This window comes from Erithacus rubecula (genome assembly GCF_903797595.1).
Source record: "Erithacus rubecula genome assembly, chromosome: 25".
Lineage (NCBI taxonomy): Eukaryota > Metazoa > Chordata > Aves > Passeriformes > Muscicapidae > Erithacus > Erithacus rubecula.
In genome coordinates this window covers 3833972-3849722 of record NC_136677.1, presented here as the reverse complement: position 1 = coordinate 3849722, position 15751 = coordinate 3833972, and the positions used below count along the sequence as shown (strand labels likewise).

Genomic DNA, 15751 nt, shown 5'->3' with positions numbered 1-15751 from the left:
ATAAATTGCCATCACCATCAGGAATGAGGGGGGGGACATTCTACAGCATTGAGTCTTCCCTGCTTTGTCATAGCCCCAAAGATAAGGAGATAAAAATAATCTGAAAATGCAGGGAAACGTCAGATCGTGAACAGATTTAATCTTGAAGTCAGGAACTCACTAGTTCTTATGAACTATTGCTTAAAATACTTGAGAGATGGCATTTTAGTGTGTGTGAAGCTGGAATGTTGCTGCTGCCCTAAAGAAACCCTGGGTGTGTCTCTTTGCCAGATGACCTCAATATTGGTGGAATAATTGGGGGAGTCCTGGTGGTTCTTGGAGTCCTGGTGCTCATCACCCTTGGGATCTGCTGTGCCTACAGGAGGGGATACTTTGCAAATGGCAAAGAGAGTGGGGAAAGGTAAGCTGGGCTGCTTGGACAAGTCCCTGCACCCTCAGGTAGTGTGGAGGAGTCTGAAGGGTGCCAAAAATTAGTGGCTGAAAGGAATTTCAATGCCTAATTCCCCACCAAAGTCCACAGGCCAAGCCAGTCCTTGAGGCATCCAATGACCTGCTGTAAAACCCTGCAGCATCCAGGTTTATTTCTTGCAATCATCACAGAACCCCAGAGTGAATTGGGACCTTAAAAATGTTCCAGCTCCACTCCCTGCCATGGACAGGGACATTTTTCACTAGACCAGGCTGCTCAGAGCTCCATCCAGCCTGGCCTTGGACACTTCCAGGAATGGATGGCCTTTTCCTAAGGGGGAATTGTGGTGTGGGTGAGAGCTGTGCTCTGATATCCTCATCCTCTGCATGGGAAAGGGCTCCCAGCACAATTAAATGCCTGCAGGTGTTTGTCCAATACTCCTGTGCTGTTGCTATAATGAGGACCATGGTTTAATGATCACAACTCTCTGCACAGATAGTCTGAAGCATCAGGACATGCATAGGGAATGGATGCAGCAGAGCAGGATCTCTACAGGAAATCTCACTAGTTGTGAGGACCTAAATTTGGGATGAAAAACAGCCATTCTAGAGCGCACATGAAAATGTTAAAAACAACAGCATTAGCATCAGAGACAAGCCTCAATGTCCTTACAGAGTCTGGGGAGGAGATAATATATGCAAAGCCAAGATTCTCACCAGATAGATTTGTTCTGTGCTAAATGTTGCTTTTCAGCACAAGTTCTGTCGTGTTTTTCTCTTTGGTTTCATTTGTTTTTCAGAAAAAGCTCTAAAGATCCCATTTAAATGCAGCTGAGGGTTGGCATACACTGGACTTGACAGTCGTGTATAAATCCTGAGTTCCTGTGGGATTGCAAACAAGTGGTGCTTCCTTATAACTAAGAAAAATGCTGAAGGCTTCTGGCAGTGAAGGATTAAAATGAACTTTATAATTGCCACAGGAAACAGAGCAGGAGACACAGAAAGGCAGTGACAGGCAGCAGAGCAGGACAGCCCAGGAAAGAATGAGTTTATCTCCTTGCAGAGTCTTAGGGAAACACACAGCAATCTTTTCACCCTGTGCAGAGGGAAATTCAGACAAAATCCCAGTCATGGGTAATGGTGGAATAAACACAGACCTCTCATTTGAGAAACAAACTGGGTTTCTTTCTGCTTGCTTCTCCCTCAGCTCCTCCTCCTCATTTCCATCTTTCCCAGCACCTCCCCTCCAAAATCCTGCAGTCTTGCTGCCCCAGAAATGAGATTTTTCCCTTTCTTTCAGCTACAAGACTCCAGCAAAGCCTGATGGCGTTAACTATATCCGGACAGATGATGAGGTAACAACAAATGATTTGCATTTACCATCTCTGTCAGGAGAGGAAGAGGGTGGGCAGGGGACAAGGCACTTTTAGGGCACACAGACTTTGTGAGAGTGGGCTCCACTCCGAAGCAAGGCTGGGGAACAGAGGGAAAACAGAAGGGTGAAGGCTGAGTCATTTCCTTGGGAATGATGAGCAGTTTAAGTTGCCTGAAGTGACTGATGCCAGGAGCTATCAGAGGCAGCTCTGCTCTGAGTTATCTCATGGCCTGACCCCCTTAGGGTGAGTTTCATTGGATTAAGTGGGCAGGACATGATGCTTTTACAAGAGAATTTGTATTTTGGGATTTGAGTAGATCACTGAGCTTAAGATCAGAAAAAGCCTCTCCCATTAGCAGAGATACTGGTGAGGGAATGAGAAAGTCCCCACCACACCTTGATGTGTGAGGACAGGAGGAAGAGCACCTGGACAGCCTCCCTCTCCTTCCCAGTGGGAAATGGGAGCTGCCTGGGCAGAATCCTCCTGCTTACACAGCCTGCATCTATCTTTGGGGGCAGCAGGAACAGAGAGCTGCCTGCAAAGCTGCTGCATCCTTCCTACATCCCAAACTGTTTCGTTGCAGGGTGACTTCAGACACAAGTCTTCATTTGTCATCTAAGACGCCAAAAGGAAATTGCAAACCAGCAAAAGCAAGTGTGAAAATACCTCGTCCAGGAACTCAAAGCAAGAGCAAAAGATTAATTAAGTGCGCTTGGAAGAGTTTGGAACACACAAGAACTCGATAGCTAGCTATCTGTATATCTTTTTTTTTCTTTGCCAAAGTTTAAAGTAACTCCTCACTGCCCAACTCGCGTCTCCCCTGCCTCTGGAGATACCAACAGGATCACCCAAACCTGTCCTTGGACCAAGGAAAGGTTTTAATCTTTCCCAAGAGACTGGGCTGTGGAAGTTTGTGGAATTGCCTTCTCTTTGTGCTGCAGGGACACGGCCACAATGTGCAAACCAAGCAGGGGCACAGCACTGGGTAAATGTGTAATAGGTGTCACCAGTAATGTGGTACTAGCAGACAAAAAAAGGTGCTGATACAGCAGCTGATGGACTTCAAAGAGTGAGATTTGGGGGTTTTCCTCCCAGCAGCTCATGGCCCAGGCCTGGCTGGTGACTCTCCCCATCTGTGCTTGTCTCTGCCTGCTCAGGTGCACAGGTGCCAGCAGTGACAGTGACACCACCACTGCTGCCCACAGCCCCTTGTAACCCTCCCCAGATGCTGTTGTTTAACCCACCCCTCCCCAGGGCAGGGCACTGCCCCTGCTCCCTGCTTGGCAGGACTCCCTGCACGCAGGTAACCCCTGGCTCTAATCTGCACAAAGCAGCCTTGGCTCCTGCGTCTTTCATGGGCAAAGAGGCTTAGAGGGGAGCCAGAGAACCAGTGCTAAGACATCCCCTTCAGGAAAATTAAAGCCAAATAATTTCCTGGGCTAAGATTGCCATAAAAGGTACTGAGAGATTCCTCCAGCTTTTTTTACCTTCTCCGTTTATTTTATAAAACCCCAACCTTCTAAATTTTTTGCAAAGATCTATTTTGATTACTTCAGAAAAGGTAACATTTCTATTTAAAAGTGTAAATACGTGATGCCAGCGGTGTTTGAGTAACTGAGCTATTTTTTTACTGTTGAAGCTACAGGAGAGGAGCTCACAGGTTGCTCTAGTATGGCACTGTCAGAGCATATCAGTATTAGTGCAAAGTGTAACAAAAAGCTGCAGGTGGAACAGCATCTCTTTCCTCTTCAGCCAGCTTCAGCCATTTCCTTGTCACAAGAGGTCTTACCAGACACAGAACAGAGTCACTCAGGGATAGTTTTTGTAAATTTATGGCAGGAGCTATCAACTTTTTTTTATATGAAAACAAAAACCAATTTTTCTTGCCGCTGACCGACACTTTGTTTTTTGTCGTTGCAAGAAATATCCAGGGATGGCTTTTGGATTTGGTTCCAAAGAGGTGACAGAGTGACTTCAGTGTTTGCTGCCCCTCTGCAAGTTCCCTAAAGCACTAACACAGTGTGACAGCTGCAGCAGCTTGGCAGGTTTAAACCACATGGCCAAGGCCACTGTTTCTGGGGTTGGGAAAGCAAAAGCTCAACACAAAAGCACTTTTACAGTGTCAGCTGAAATTTTTCTCTAGATGGTAAAGGAAAAAAAGAAAAAAACAAAGAAAAAAAAAAAAGCAAAACCAACCAAATTTGGTTCTCTTGGCTTTAGAGAGAATGATGGGGAACACGTGTTTCCCAAAATCCCAAAATGTTGATAGTGTTGAACAGCATTGGGTGAGACCAGGCTGCAAGATGTGGATGCAACACTAGGACTGTGCTGTGGTTTAGGAAGTTTTTTAATGTAGCAGAATTTAGTGTTCTTGTATTTCCAATATAAATTGAGTTGTCTTAACTTTTCCTGTATACAGTATTTTGGATACTTGACGATTTGGACTGTCGGTGTTATTTTTTCGTGTTCTGCTTTTCTCTGCTTTGTTTCCTAGAGCTCTCACTGGACATGCCATTGCTGCATTTGTTTTGCCCAGACAAAGCATTGCCACTTGTCCCTTTGCCAGGGGAAGTGAAGACAAGGATGGGGCAGCCCCCAGCAGGTGTTCCCTGTAACTCACACCTCACCACTGCTATTCTGCAGCTTCTCTCTGGTTATTTTCCTCATGCCAGCTCTTCATCCAGGCCACCCAGTGCTGCCTCTGATTGTTCTGACATTCCTTTGCACCCTCTGGGCATCCACTGCTCCTCCCCTGTGCTGCTTGCAGGGTGCCTGCAGTAAAGGAGGGAGAGGAAAGGGTGGAAGCAGCTCCCACCAAAGGCAGCTTCGTGTGACAAACCAGCAAAGCTAAGAATCCAAACTTCTTTTTGTTATTTTTCAGTTCTAAAATGCACAGTGGCATCTCTAAAGAGAGAAAGGGGAGGTGATCCCCCCCCCCCCACCCAGCTCCTGAGAGCTGAGGGATGGAGTTTATTGTATTATTGTGAATAATATTCAGGTTTGTACTAATGTATTACGTTTAACTTTGCCAAGAATGTTTTACATAAATACCAAGCTATAAAGCATTCTTGTAGGGGGTTTTGTTTGGGCTTGGTGGTGGTTTCCAAACAGCCAAATTATGGGAAGCCCCTGTTTTCAATTCAGTGAAATAAGGGAAAGTCTCTCCTGTCAGAGCACTCACTCACAGTGGATGGAGGTGACAGAAAGTTCCAGGGCTGTTCTATCAGTTTATTCTTGGACATTTGTTCCTGATTCTTCTCTAAATACAGGGCTTAAAACTCACAGGGCTCATCTCAGATACTGCTTGAGGACAAAACAAAAAGTGGGAAATAAACTCTCCTATTCAGAGTGATTAAATAATATTTTAAGGCAGGAGAGAAGGTACAAAAATAAAATGGTTTGGCCATAGCTGACCATTGCTTAAGCCAAAGCCATTCCATACATCCTCTGTTCTCTGACTTTGATTTTGGGAATAAAGTTTAACCTCACTTGAAGGGTTCTCTGATCTTCAAAAGAGAGTAGGGAAAGTGGAGGTAAATGATGGGATTCCAGTGCAGGAAGCAAGTGCCTCTGTTTCCACTCCTGCAGCAAATCCTGCTCTGTGCCTGGGGCTCCTGTCTGAGTTGGACAAACCAGCAGGAATAAAACAGATCCCAGCTCCAAGTTCCAAAGAAATCTAGGCCATGAGCTCTGTGATAAAAGTTAACAACAGAAAAACCTCAGTGAGGTGCACGTGGACCATCAGAGAGACTCAGGAAGGGTCAGATTCACCCAGAATATTTATAATAAACAAGGTACCTGCCCAGAGCACTTCCCCAGCTTGTCTGAGTCACTCATACCCTGCTTGCAGGCAAGTCAAAGTCTCTATTTAAAAGCTGCTGGGGCCAACATTAATTGAACTGAGGGCCCAAGATACCAGTGATGTGCTAGAAGAGACTGAGAGGCTGTAGAAATCTACAGGGGAAAAAAAAAAAAAAATCATTTCTCTGTCAGCTCAAGAAAAGGGGAGACGCCGTGGGTGGAATTAATTCTGCAACCATTTATTTTCATCAAATGCTAATGGTTGGAAATAACACAGTTCAAGAATGGAAGTATTCCATATAAAAAGAAACATTAAGGCTGTTCATACACACAGGAGTTTGCACAACAAATAAGAGGTGATGTAGCGTGCAATTACCAGATTTGGGGGTGTGGCAGTGACAAGCTGTTTTACCTTTGTTCAAATTAAAGCTGCTCTATTATACAAGCAAGAGGGACAATGAGGGATTGGGTGAGTAAACCCAGCCCTCACTGCCCTGCCAGCTGTGATAAATGCATTTATTGCCAAGCTTGTGGCAACAGTTATGCCCTCACTTTTCCAAATGGACAAATTACACATCCTGAGAGTGAAGAGCCACTTTTCCTTTTCTGCTGCAGCTCTGAGCCCTCCAGTGAGCTCTGTGAGAACAGCACTTGTCACCCATCCCTGTGCTAATGCCAGGCTTTGCCTACCTCCAGAACAACTCTGGGGACAAACCAGCTGAGGAGGGGTGTGCATCACACCATGTGTGGCTGCAGAGGGGACAGTCCCAGGCAGTGGTGGCTGTGTGCAGGGCTCCAGGGCAGGTCACTTCCCTGCCTTCAGGGGGTTCTGTGCTTGGCCCTTCGCTGTGACACTCGCTGGCTGCTCCTCCTGGCTGGGGACTCCACGTTCCACTCCCGGGGTGGGGGTGGGCTGCAGGAAGGAAGGAGAACAGCTCTGCATTCCCAAACCCCTGGCCAGCCTTTCCCCCTGCCAGGGGCACTGCCAGACCCCTGCTGAACCTACCTGATGTCTGGCAGTGTCAAACAGATGATGTCCCTTGGCTTATCCTCAGCATCCTCTGTTTCCACTGCAAACGGTACACAGATATCCATATTTTACAAAATGCCAACAATACATAGATATTAATATTTTACTAAATGCCAACTATATTCATATTTTACAAAATGCCATATTTGGTAATTTATTTGGGTTTTATTTTTATTATTTTTTTTTCTTCCCCTCTGCTAAAATAATCACAGAGATGACTTGCCTGGAGCTGGACCTGAGCCAGGTGTGTGTCTCAAGCTGATGCAACTGACCCCAGCACTAAAAGTCAAGTCATTAACAGCCTCTGGAAATTACAAAAAAAAATAAAAATCACATATTAGCAGCCTGTGACACAGGCAGAGGGGCAATACTCACAAAGGAAACCCAGTAACTGCAAACACACATATGTGTCTCTTTCTCCCAGACCTCAGTGTCTCAAACCCCTGTGCTGAGTCTGATGGGCCACACCACCTCCAAATTCCAGCCTCACAGCCCCCCTGGCCACAGGAGATGAGTGTGGGACCCTGGTCCTGTGCCCCCTGTCCTGCCTGGCACTGGAGCTCTGCATCTCTCCCAGCAACACCTTCCATCCAGAGCAGTTCTCTGCTTACTCAAGGCAGAATTTGGGGCTCCTGAAAACTGCCAAAGGCCCTGAAGAGCTGCTCAGTGAGGAGCTGCCTGCAGCCAGACAAGAGGAATCACTTGACAGGGGAGCTGGGTAGAATTCAGCTTGCCTGAATAGGCCCTGGTTGTCAGCTGTCTCTCTCCTGTCATTTATCTCAGGAGAGATGTCACAATATTCAGATTTTACTTAACTCAACGCTCTGTTTTATGCTCATGTTTCACAGAACCTTTCACAAGGAATTAAGGGAAGGTGAGTTGGAAACTCAGCTAAAAGGACTTCTCTTCACAGCTGAGCTGGGTTTGCTCTTTAACTCCTGTCCTGGAAGGGAATCACTGAAGCTTAGAGCAGAAATCAAACTTGATCCATCTGCCTGAGCTGTGCCCTGCATCTCTCAGGACTGACCTGTGCCAGTGACTGTGCAGTGTGTGCTGAAGAACTTTTCTTGGTAAGGAGACATTCATGGGGAAGGAAGGGAAAGAAAGGGTGAAGATATGGTAAAGATGAAATGGAAAATAGGAAAAAAATGAGGGGGAAATGGGGAAGTAGGGCTTGCCATACAGTATGGGAAGGAGGCATCTCCACAATGTGTGTTTAGGTACAATCCCCACTCACCCAGATCCACTGAAGCTGTTCCCAAAGCACCAAGCAGGAGCTGAGGAGCCCCAAAGACAGAAGGGAAGAGAGAACACAGCCAGAACAGCTGAACAAGGCAGGAAGAAGGGACAGCTGCTCCCAACTTCTCAAGTACAAACCTGTTTACAAAGAATTGCATCTCCAATAGTCTCAGAGTGATATACCAGAGGAATAAAATGTTTTATTCTGGTTGTCTGTCAGCCTGTGCCACCATACAGATGGCTCAACACGCTGACTGAAGCGATGATCCTGCTCTGTACAGTTTGTCTCCCTGCTGAAGGACACATGCTGCCTCCAAGCAAAGCAGGAATTCAGCTCTAGTACCACTGCAGATTAACATTTTCCCTCCTTTTTCACCATATGGTGCTTCAAGAGCAACAGCCGTGCAAGTTTCCAGGAGAGCAGAGTGCTCAAAGAATCCTGCTCTCTAAAAACACTTCTTACACCAAACCCCACTTTTATTTGCTTGTTGCTCAGACACAGAGAAACCTTGAGGCAGAAAAGTGCAGCCCAGCACATGGGGAAGGGCAGGATCAGATTTTCCAGGGGCTGTACACCAGGGATTTGCAGGGCAGGGCTGTGAGGGGCACTCCACAGCTCTCTGGGGATCCCTTCCCTTCCCAAAGCAGCCCCCAAAGCCACACCTGGAACTCTCTGACAATGCACCTCACCCCTCCCAGCACAACAGAGATGATCTAAAGCAGTTCAGCAGCAAATGGATGGAAAGGAAGGGGATCTCCTGCTGAACTCAGCTCCTTTTGGGTTCTCCTGTAGCTGCCTCTTGTGCTTGCAGGGCTGTCAGAGATCATTCCATCAGAACCTGCCCCTGCAAGGTTCAGCTGAGTGGACAGGAGCACAGAGCCTCCCAGTTTGTGTACTGGAGATTCCTCCCTTTCATTTCCACACAGTGACCTTCTCCAGAGCTGAGTTAGATCTGAGTGTCACTCAGTGACTGTGCAGCTTGTTCATCCCCTTGAGCAGATCCCTGGGCTGTCACAGCCCTGTGCCTGCTCCAGGAACAGCTCAGACTCTGTTTGGACAACTCAGAGCAGGAAGGATCTGACCTTGATGGTTTCCCTGTGCAGCAGGGTCAGTCTCACATTGCTCTGCTGTGCTCAGCCCTGCAGCTCTGGGCAGGCTGGAAAGGAACCACAACCTTCCTCCTCAGCACCCCAGGGTCAAGGAAGGAAGAAAGGGGACTCAGCATCCCAAAATAAACTCCCTCCTGCACTGACCCTGTGAGATGCACATGAGGACTGTGCTGTCCCATGCACACCCTTGGTTTCAGGAGGTTCTTTACTCCCAGCACTTAGATAAAGAGATAACTCACAGCTCCCAGCCCTACTCACGCTCTGGGGTGCTGACTGCTCGTCCTGCCACAGCCACCTTTTCTCCACTGGACTGTTGGTTCAGGCTTTGGAAGGACACTGGAAACAACAAGGCAGCAATTTAAGATTTGGAGCACACTCCAGACTCTTGCTGGATGTGTGTAGAGCAGAGCAGAGCAGGTGCAGCAGTTCCCACCTTGCTGGCTGCCAGATGTGCTCAGTGCCTCAGAGGAAGCTGAGCCCCCCATACTCTTGCTGCACCTCTTGTTCATGTCTTCTAAGGCTTTCTTGGCAGAGTTCAGGATGGCCAGTGTGGTCAGGGATGCTGCCCTAGGGCCAGAAACAGGACAGGAATTGGGATTTCCCTCTAAAATCCCTGATGAGATCTGTCCCATCCCAATCCCTCACCATCCCAAACACCAAATAATAAGATTATGCTGCAACACCTGTGACTTTCAAACCCCTCTCTAAAGAATGAATCAGCAAAGAAATAGAAATGAATATAAATAAAATAAAAAATAAAATAAAAAAGCAGGTAACCCAGAGGAGCCCATACCTGCGCCGCTCTGCTGGCTGCCTCAGAGCATCAGCATGAGAAGGGCCAGAAGGATCAGAGGGAGTGATGGAGCCAGGTGTGGACTGAGCATTGTTGTTATTCAGGCCACCAGGAGTTGCAGCTCTCTCCAGAGATGGAGATTGCTGTGGAAAACAGGAGAAAAAGTCATGTCTGACAATGGATACAAGAGTAGAAAACTCTGCAAGGTGCTTGGACCTGAGTGTTTATGGACTGCACTTTGTGTGATGGATGTGAAGGGGAGAAACAATTTATTGGCCAGAATTTTACCAAGAAGTGAACAGGGACACAAATGGCCTAGTTTAGAGGTCTATATATAAGTGCTCTTCTCAACTCTGCAGAGAAATGAACTTCCAGGCTAGAAGTCATCTCATCTTAAGGCAGGGATCTAAAAGAGTTCAGGACTCAGGCCCATATTTATTCCTTTACACTGAATTTAAAAGAATATGTGCATGACTAGGATGGGTTTGAATCTCCACTTTGTAGACACCTGAATTCAGACAAAGTGAACTCTCTCTTTGTTACCAGTTTACCATTCTGGGAACAGAGAAAAGACAACATTTAAGCCCAGCCAGTGCCAAATTAGACTTGGTTTTTCCTTTAAATTGAATTCTTTCTCCATTAATCATTTACTTCTCCTCCTGGCTTTGTTTGTTGATGTTCTAAGCCTATTAAAGGACTCTGAAAGCTTCTGTCAGGAAGTACAAAGAGGCAGGAAAACCCCTCATAACCACCCTGCTCCAAATGCTGGGACAGAGCACACCAATTTGGGCAAAGGAGACATGAACAGAGTTAATGGCACCAACCACGTCCCCGTGGGCTGCTGAGAGCTGCTCTTGCTCTGACTCCTTCTCCCTGGCCAGCTGCTCCTCATATTTCCTCATGTCATACTCCAGCTCAGCTGCCAGCTGCTTGTCTGCAGCAAACACCTCTTTGATCTCATTTCTGTAATCTTGCATCATTTCCTGCAGCAACAAGGAGCATTTGGACTTTCAGAAATCTCCCCCCAGCTACTGATTCACATCCCCATTCAGCTCACAGCTGTTTGGGAGCAAAAGGAAACACCAGTTGGTAGAGCAGAGGTGTTTTTAACAGACTGAAGAGTTCAGACTCTGCAGAACACACAGAAGCTTTTCCAGTGTTTGAGTTTTCCTCCTCCCCAGTCCCTCCCCCTCCCACATTATTTAACACAGTGGCACAACTCCTGAATTCTGCCCTCCTAAGAAGGCTCTTGGTTCTGGTTGTACACCCAGCACACCAACTGCAGAGAGGATGAGAAAGAAAAGCTTCCCCTTACCCTCAGGCAGTTCATCAGGTCCTTGAGAGCTGGCAGCCTCTTCTGCTCCATCATGGACTTGAGTGATGTGATTATTGGGATGATGTGTTCAATGAAATACTTCTTCTGAACCTTTTTGTGAACAAGGCATGAACAGTTATGCGAGGCAATGAAGGAGAAGCTGCTCTGTGGCTCCAGGGATGGCCCAAGTGAGAGGAGTGATCCCTCCACAGCCAGGGAATCACTGTAATTAAGGCTGCTCTCACACCACACACATGCACTGAGGCTTTTAACCTAAGTGGAGCCTTTTCAGATGCATCACTAAGTCACTCAGTTCTCACAGTGAAGGCAAATTGCCCAGAGGTGCAGGAAAATCATTGTTCCACTCAAATGCTTCAGAGAGGAGAGGGGTGGGGAAGAAACCCAGCTCAGCATGCTCTCCTGGTGGGGAAATGCACTTCTGATCCCTCCAGCTCCACAACAGGCATCCCCCACAAATTCTACCTTCATATTTTGCTTTTACAAGACCCAGAGCTGTCCAGCTCTCCTCCCACAGCAGACCAAGTGCCCCTCACCTGGGAGATTAAGTTTTTCATGGACAGCTCATTTTCATCAGGCTGAATGTCCTCCTCTGTTCTGGACCTCATGCCTGAGAGCTTGATTTCTTTGCAGCTGAGGATTGCAAATGCATCTGAGAGCAGCTCACTGCCTTCAAGGTCCAAAGGAAGGACCTCATCCACAAAGCAAGCTGGAATATACAGGCAAGAAATAATTTGTTTTCCCAGAAGCAGCAGTGATGGGGAAGCCAGGAACACACCTGGATCATGAGCTTTTATACAGACACCATTTTTTTGTATGCCAGATTTTTAAAGGCAGACCCTTACCCAGGATGTTGTGGCTGATCCTAGTGGTGATGTTGAACCTCTGCTGATTTGTGAAATGGTCCAGCAGGAAGGTGTAGATCCTCATCCTCTTCTCCTTGTTATCCTTTCCCTTCAGGGAGAAGAGCTGCTTCGCCCTGTGGCAGAGCACAACATTTTACAGAGGCCCAAATCACATTATGCAGCTCCCAGGAATAATGAGACCTTAAATCAGCCAGGGATATCTGCATGTCACTTTTAAGGCCCATAAACCTGCTAGGGCAGCACACAGTCCTGCAAATTACACACAGCAGTGTCACAGGGAAGGCAGGACACAACTCAGCACTGCTTCCCCTGCCTTTTCCCACTCTGCATGGATAATTATCAAGTGACACAAATGCTGTGCTGTCACTGAGAGCTGCATGGCCAGGCAGCCCATAATTTAGCAAAAATTAGACAGGAATGTGCTCAACTGACCGCAGGCTCTGGGGGAACCTGTTGTATTTCTGATGCTTCTCATAGCTGTTGAAATGGAAGATGCACTCAATGAAGTGCTGGGAGAACATAGCAGGGTTCCTCTTCAGCAAGACATGCACCACACAGTACTCTGCAAACCTGGGGAGGAGGAGAAGGAAGAAATTAGCACTGCATAATCTCCAAAAAGCCACCCTGAAGCTTGTAAGGCTCTCAAGGCAGGATGGTTTTCCTCTGCCAAGTCTCCCTCAATACCACATTTAATTTTTGCCCAGCTCACTGACTTCCATCCTTTTCTCAGGGGGACAGACATTTCCAGCTCCAGAGCACTACTTATTTTTATGGCCATTAGAGCAAACTGAGTCAGAAATGAATCTGAACTTGAATCCAGGCACAGCATTTTAATTATTTAAATAACCTGAGCTCCACTGAGGCTGAGACACTGCACTCAGCAACAAGTTAATCACCAAAGGTCCTGCAAGAGCTGCAAGGCAACCCCAAGACTGAAGAATGTGGTTTTGTCTGAATGCAATCTCTAAATGCAGATGCAAAGCAAAAGGCTCCCAAAGAAACAGGAGAAACATGATGCTGCAATGTCACCATCTACTGGAAAGATATTTTTAGATATTAAAAACACACTGAAGAGAAAAGGAAATGTGAATGGTAATTGACAAAAGATTGATGGTTCTGGAAATATCCATCTCAGATTGACTGTTCCAGGCAGAAACAAGCAGCAAGTGTCCAATCCTCCTTTGTATCCTAAATTTTTACATGATCTCCCAATCTGAGAGAAATTTGCCCCACTTATTTCTCACATAACACAGCAGCTGGAGACCTTGAAACCTCCAAAAACTTCATGAACATGCACTTAAAATGAGAGTGTGTAATTCCTCTGACACATCATTTGACAGGTCATTCCTCTGGTAATTACAAGATGTGGCAGCAGGTTGAAAAGGCAAGGCATGCAATAGAAGAAAAAGGAAAACTCCAACAAAATATTTAATCCTAATCCAAAAACAAACCCAGCACTTGAGACAGAGCCTGTGTCAGAAAATCACAAGGAAAATTTCATAAGGATCTGTCTCAAAAATTCTTTTTTTTTTTTTTTTTGATAACTGAGTCCTAAAAGAGCAGAGCTGCATGTTTTAAGGACAGCTAAGGACACACTTTGGGACTTTCAAATGACCAGGAGAGAGGTTCATCATCTCCTTGCCACCACTGCAGACCCTAAAGGAAGCACAGAGGTTTGTGGGACAATCTGCTTTATCACTGGAATTTCTCTACACAATGTGAAAAAGCCAAGACTGAGACAGGTTCTGAGACATCTCTGACCTTCAATTCCTCCATCATTTCTCAGCTGAGATTTTTACCTGGCAATATCTGGGTCTGGATCCACCAGGACACTGACAAACCGAAAGAAGAGACAGCCCTTCCATTTCACAAACTCCTCCTGTGAAATCAGCAGAAATCAACAACTTGAACCAGTAAAACTCAGTGTGAACCTCCAAACTGCAGTCAGGTAAATGAACAAGCTGTAAAACCTCAGCCAGAGGCACATAAAATAAACCCCAAAACCACCTTAAATATTTCGAGGGATGCTCTAAGCAGCATAAATGCCACAGCAGCACATCAAGGTTTACCCCAGGTATGAACAATAAAGAAGAAAAATGAAAAATCTGCTCTCCTGCCCTATGGCAGATGTGCTCTTCAACACTGTTTTCAGAGCCAAATGCACTCCAAACCTGCCCTCATGTGAACATTGGGAGGGTAAACATCTAGAGCCTCCCAACATTCACACCTTCAGAACAACCAGCAGAGGCAGCAGGAGGAAAAAAAAAAGGTGTTGTGGTGCTTGTTACAGGCATTGATAGAGGAGTGAAACTGGAGGGAGTTCAAAGAAACCAAGATGAGAAAAGGGGCAACCATTGACTAAAAATAACCTCATTATCAAACAGAGCTGCTGTTGATGTGCCTGCAGAAAAGGCAGTAGCTAAACACAGGTTTAAACACCCTTCATTTAGCATTAATTATGCTCTGGGCCACCAGGCACAGCTCTGGGAGGAAGGTTCTGGAAAACCTCACCCAGCCATCCCAGCTGGGAGCTGTCTCTTTTGGTGTTCCACCCAGCACCCCATCCTGCTAGGATGCTCTCCTGCTTCAGTTTGAAAACTCCAAGTATCCTGTTGGAGCACCAGGACCAACACTGCTCCAAGGATGAGTGAGTAAAGTCTCTCCTCCACCCTTCCCATCTGGGACACAGCCACCATCACTCCCAGCACTCCTGCAGCCACATGGGGTCCTGACATCTGCCCCTGCCCACCAGGAACCTGCCAGAGCTCACTGCCAGTGGTGATGGTAACTGCACTACAGGGGAAAAGTGCCCACAGCCAAAAGAATTGTCACTGGCTTCCTGTTCCCATATTTGCCTGAGAGCCCCTGTCCTAGGTTACAATGTAAAGATGTGCCCAAAAGTGATATTCTATCACCATCTGTTAAAAACAGGTGGGGCAGTGATCCTTATCCCTGTGGGAGATATCCTCTCTTAATGGGCCATCTTTAAACCAGCTGGGACAATCATCTTTATCTTTTCCACAGCCCATCCTCCCTCCAGGAGATATCTCCTGTTAATGGGTCATGCATGACTGATAAAATTACATCATCCCATTGGGAGATGCTCCAGCCAGGGGGAGGAACCAAACATTTCCTATCTAGATAAAAAAAAAAGAAATTTGGAACACCAAGGCAGCCCTTACCAACTGGTTTGCATTGGACAAGAGCTACCAGACCTTTCTACAGGATCCCTACTTCAACAAGACCCCTTCATCTGGACTGCTACCACCACCCTAACCAGCAGGGTGTCAGGTTGTATTCTGACTCTGTCAGTGCCTTTTTTTTCTTTTGTACTACCGAATGTATTTTATTTTTCTCTTTTTTCTTATTGAATCGTATTTCTGACTTGGAACCTCTGACTGGTTTTGCTTTCAAACCCCTTAATTTCCAAACTATACTAAATCAGGAGGAGGGACTTGCTTATCTCCATTTCAAGGGGGAAAAAAACAAACAAATGAACAAAACAACAAAGAGAGCTTTCCCAACAGATTTGTCGGGGAGGCATCACCTGCAGCAGGTTGGTGAGCATGACCAGGGTCTGCCTGCGGATGAAGGGGTGGGGGTCCCGCAGGCACAGGGACATGCTGGGCACGTAGGGCTCCCCCAGCGAGGTGTAGCGCACGCACAGGTCGCGCAGCACGATCACCGCGTTGTTGCGCAGCGGCACGGCCGGGGACTCCTCCATCTCCCGCACCACCGCCGCGATGCAGCTCCTGGCCAGCTCCTTGTGCTGCAGGCACAGCTTCCCTGGGGAGA

General features: G+C 46.8%; 3 protein-coding genes across 4 annotated transcripts in view; 2 read left to right on the top strand and 1 right to left on the bottom strand.

Moving 5' to 3' along the window:
• The window catches only part of JAM3 (junctional adhesion molecule 3), a 31027-nt gene extending 26645 nt beyond the window's left edge, over positions 1-4382 (top strand). Inside the window, exons 7-9 of the mRNA XM_079326636.1 lie at positions 271-400; positions 1709-1763; positions 2368-4382. Of these exons, the coding sequence (XP_079182762.1) occupies positions 271-400; positions 1709-1763; positions 2368-2403 (221 nt within the window). The 3' untranslated portion in view covers positions 2404-4382. The remainder of the gene's footprint in view (positions 1-270; positions 401-1708; positions 1764-2367) is intronic.
• The window catches only part of LOC306812220 (beta-galactosidase-1-like protein 2), a 152360-nt gene that overhangs the window by 63739 nt on the left and 72870 nt on the right, over positions 1-15751 (top strand). The window lies entirely within an intron of this gene.
• The window catches only part of NCAPD3 (non-SMC condensin II complex subunit D3), a 31765-nt gene continuing 22362 nt past the window's right edge, over positions 6349-15751 (bottom strand). The window contains exons 23-35 of the mRNA XM_079326639.1: positions 15504-15742; positions 13756-13835; positions 12389-12526; positions 11936-12069; positions 11627-11799; positions 11073-11183; positions 10582-10740; positions 9758-9900; positions 9398-9531; positions 9223-9300; positions 6839-6919; positions 6592-6646; positions 6349-6498 (exon numbers count right to left, since the gene is read on the bottom strand). Coding sequence (XP_079182765.1) covers positions 6405-6498; positions 6592-6646; positions 6839-6919; positions 9223-9300; positions 9398-9531; positions 9758-9900; positions 10582-10740; positions 11073-11183; positions 11627-11799; positions 11936-12069; positions 12389-12526; positions 13756-13835; positions 15504-15742 — 1619 coding nt within the window. The 3' untranslated portion in view covers positions 6349-6404. The remainder of the gene's footprint in view (positions 6499-6591; positions 6647-6838; positions 6920-9222; positions 9301-9397; positions 9532-9757; positions 9901-10581; positions 10741-11072; positions 11184-11626; positions 11800-11935; positions 12070-12388; positions 12527-13755; positions 13836-15503; positions 15743-15751) is intronic.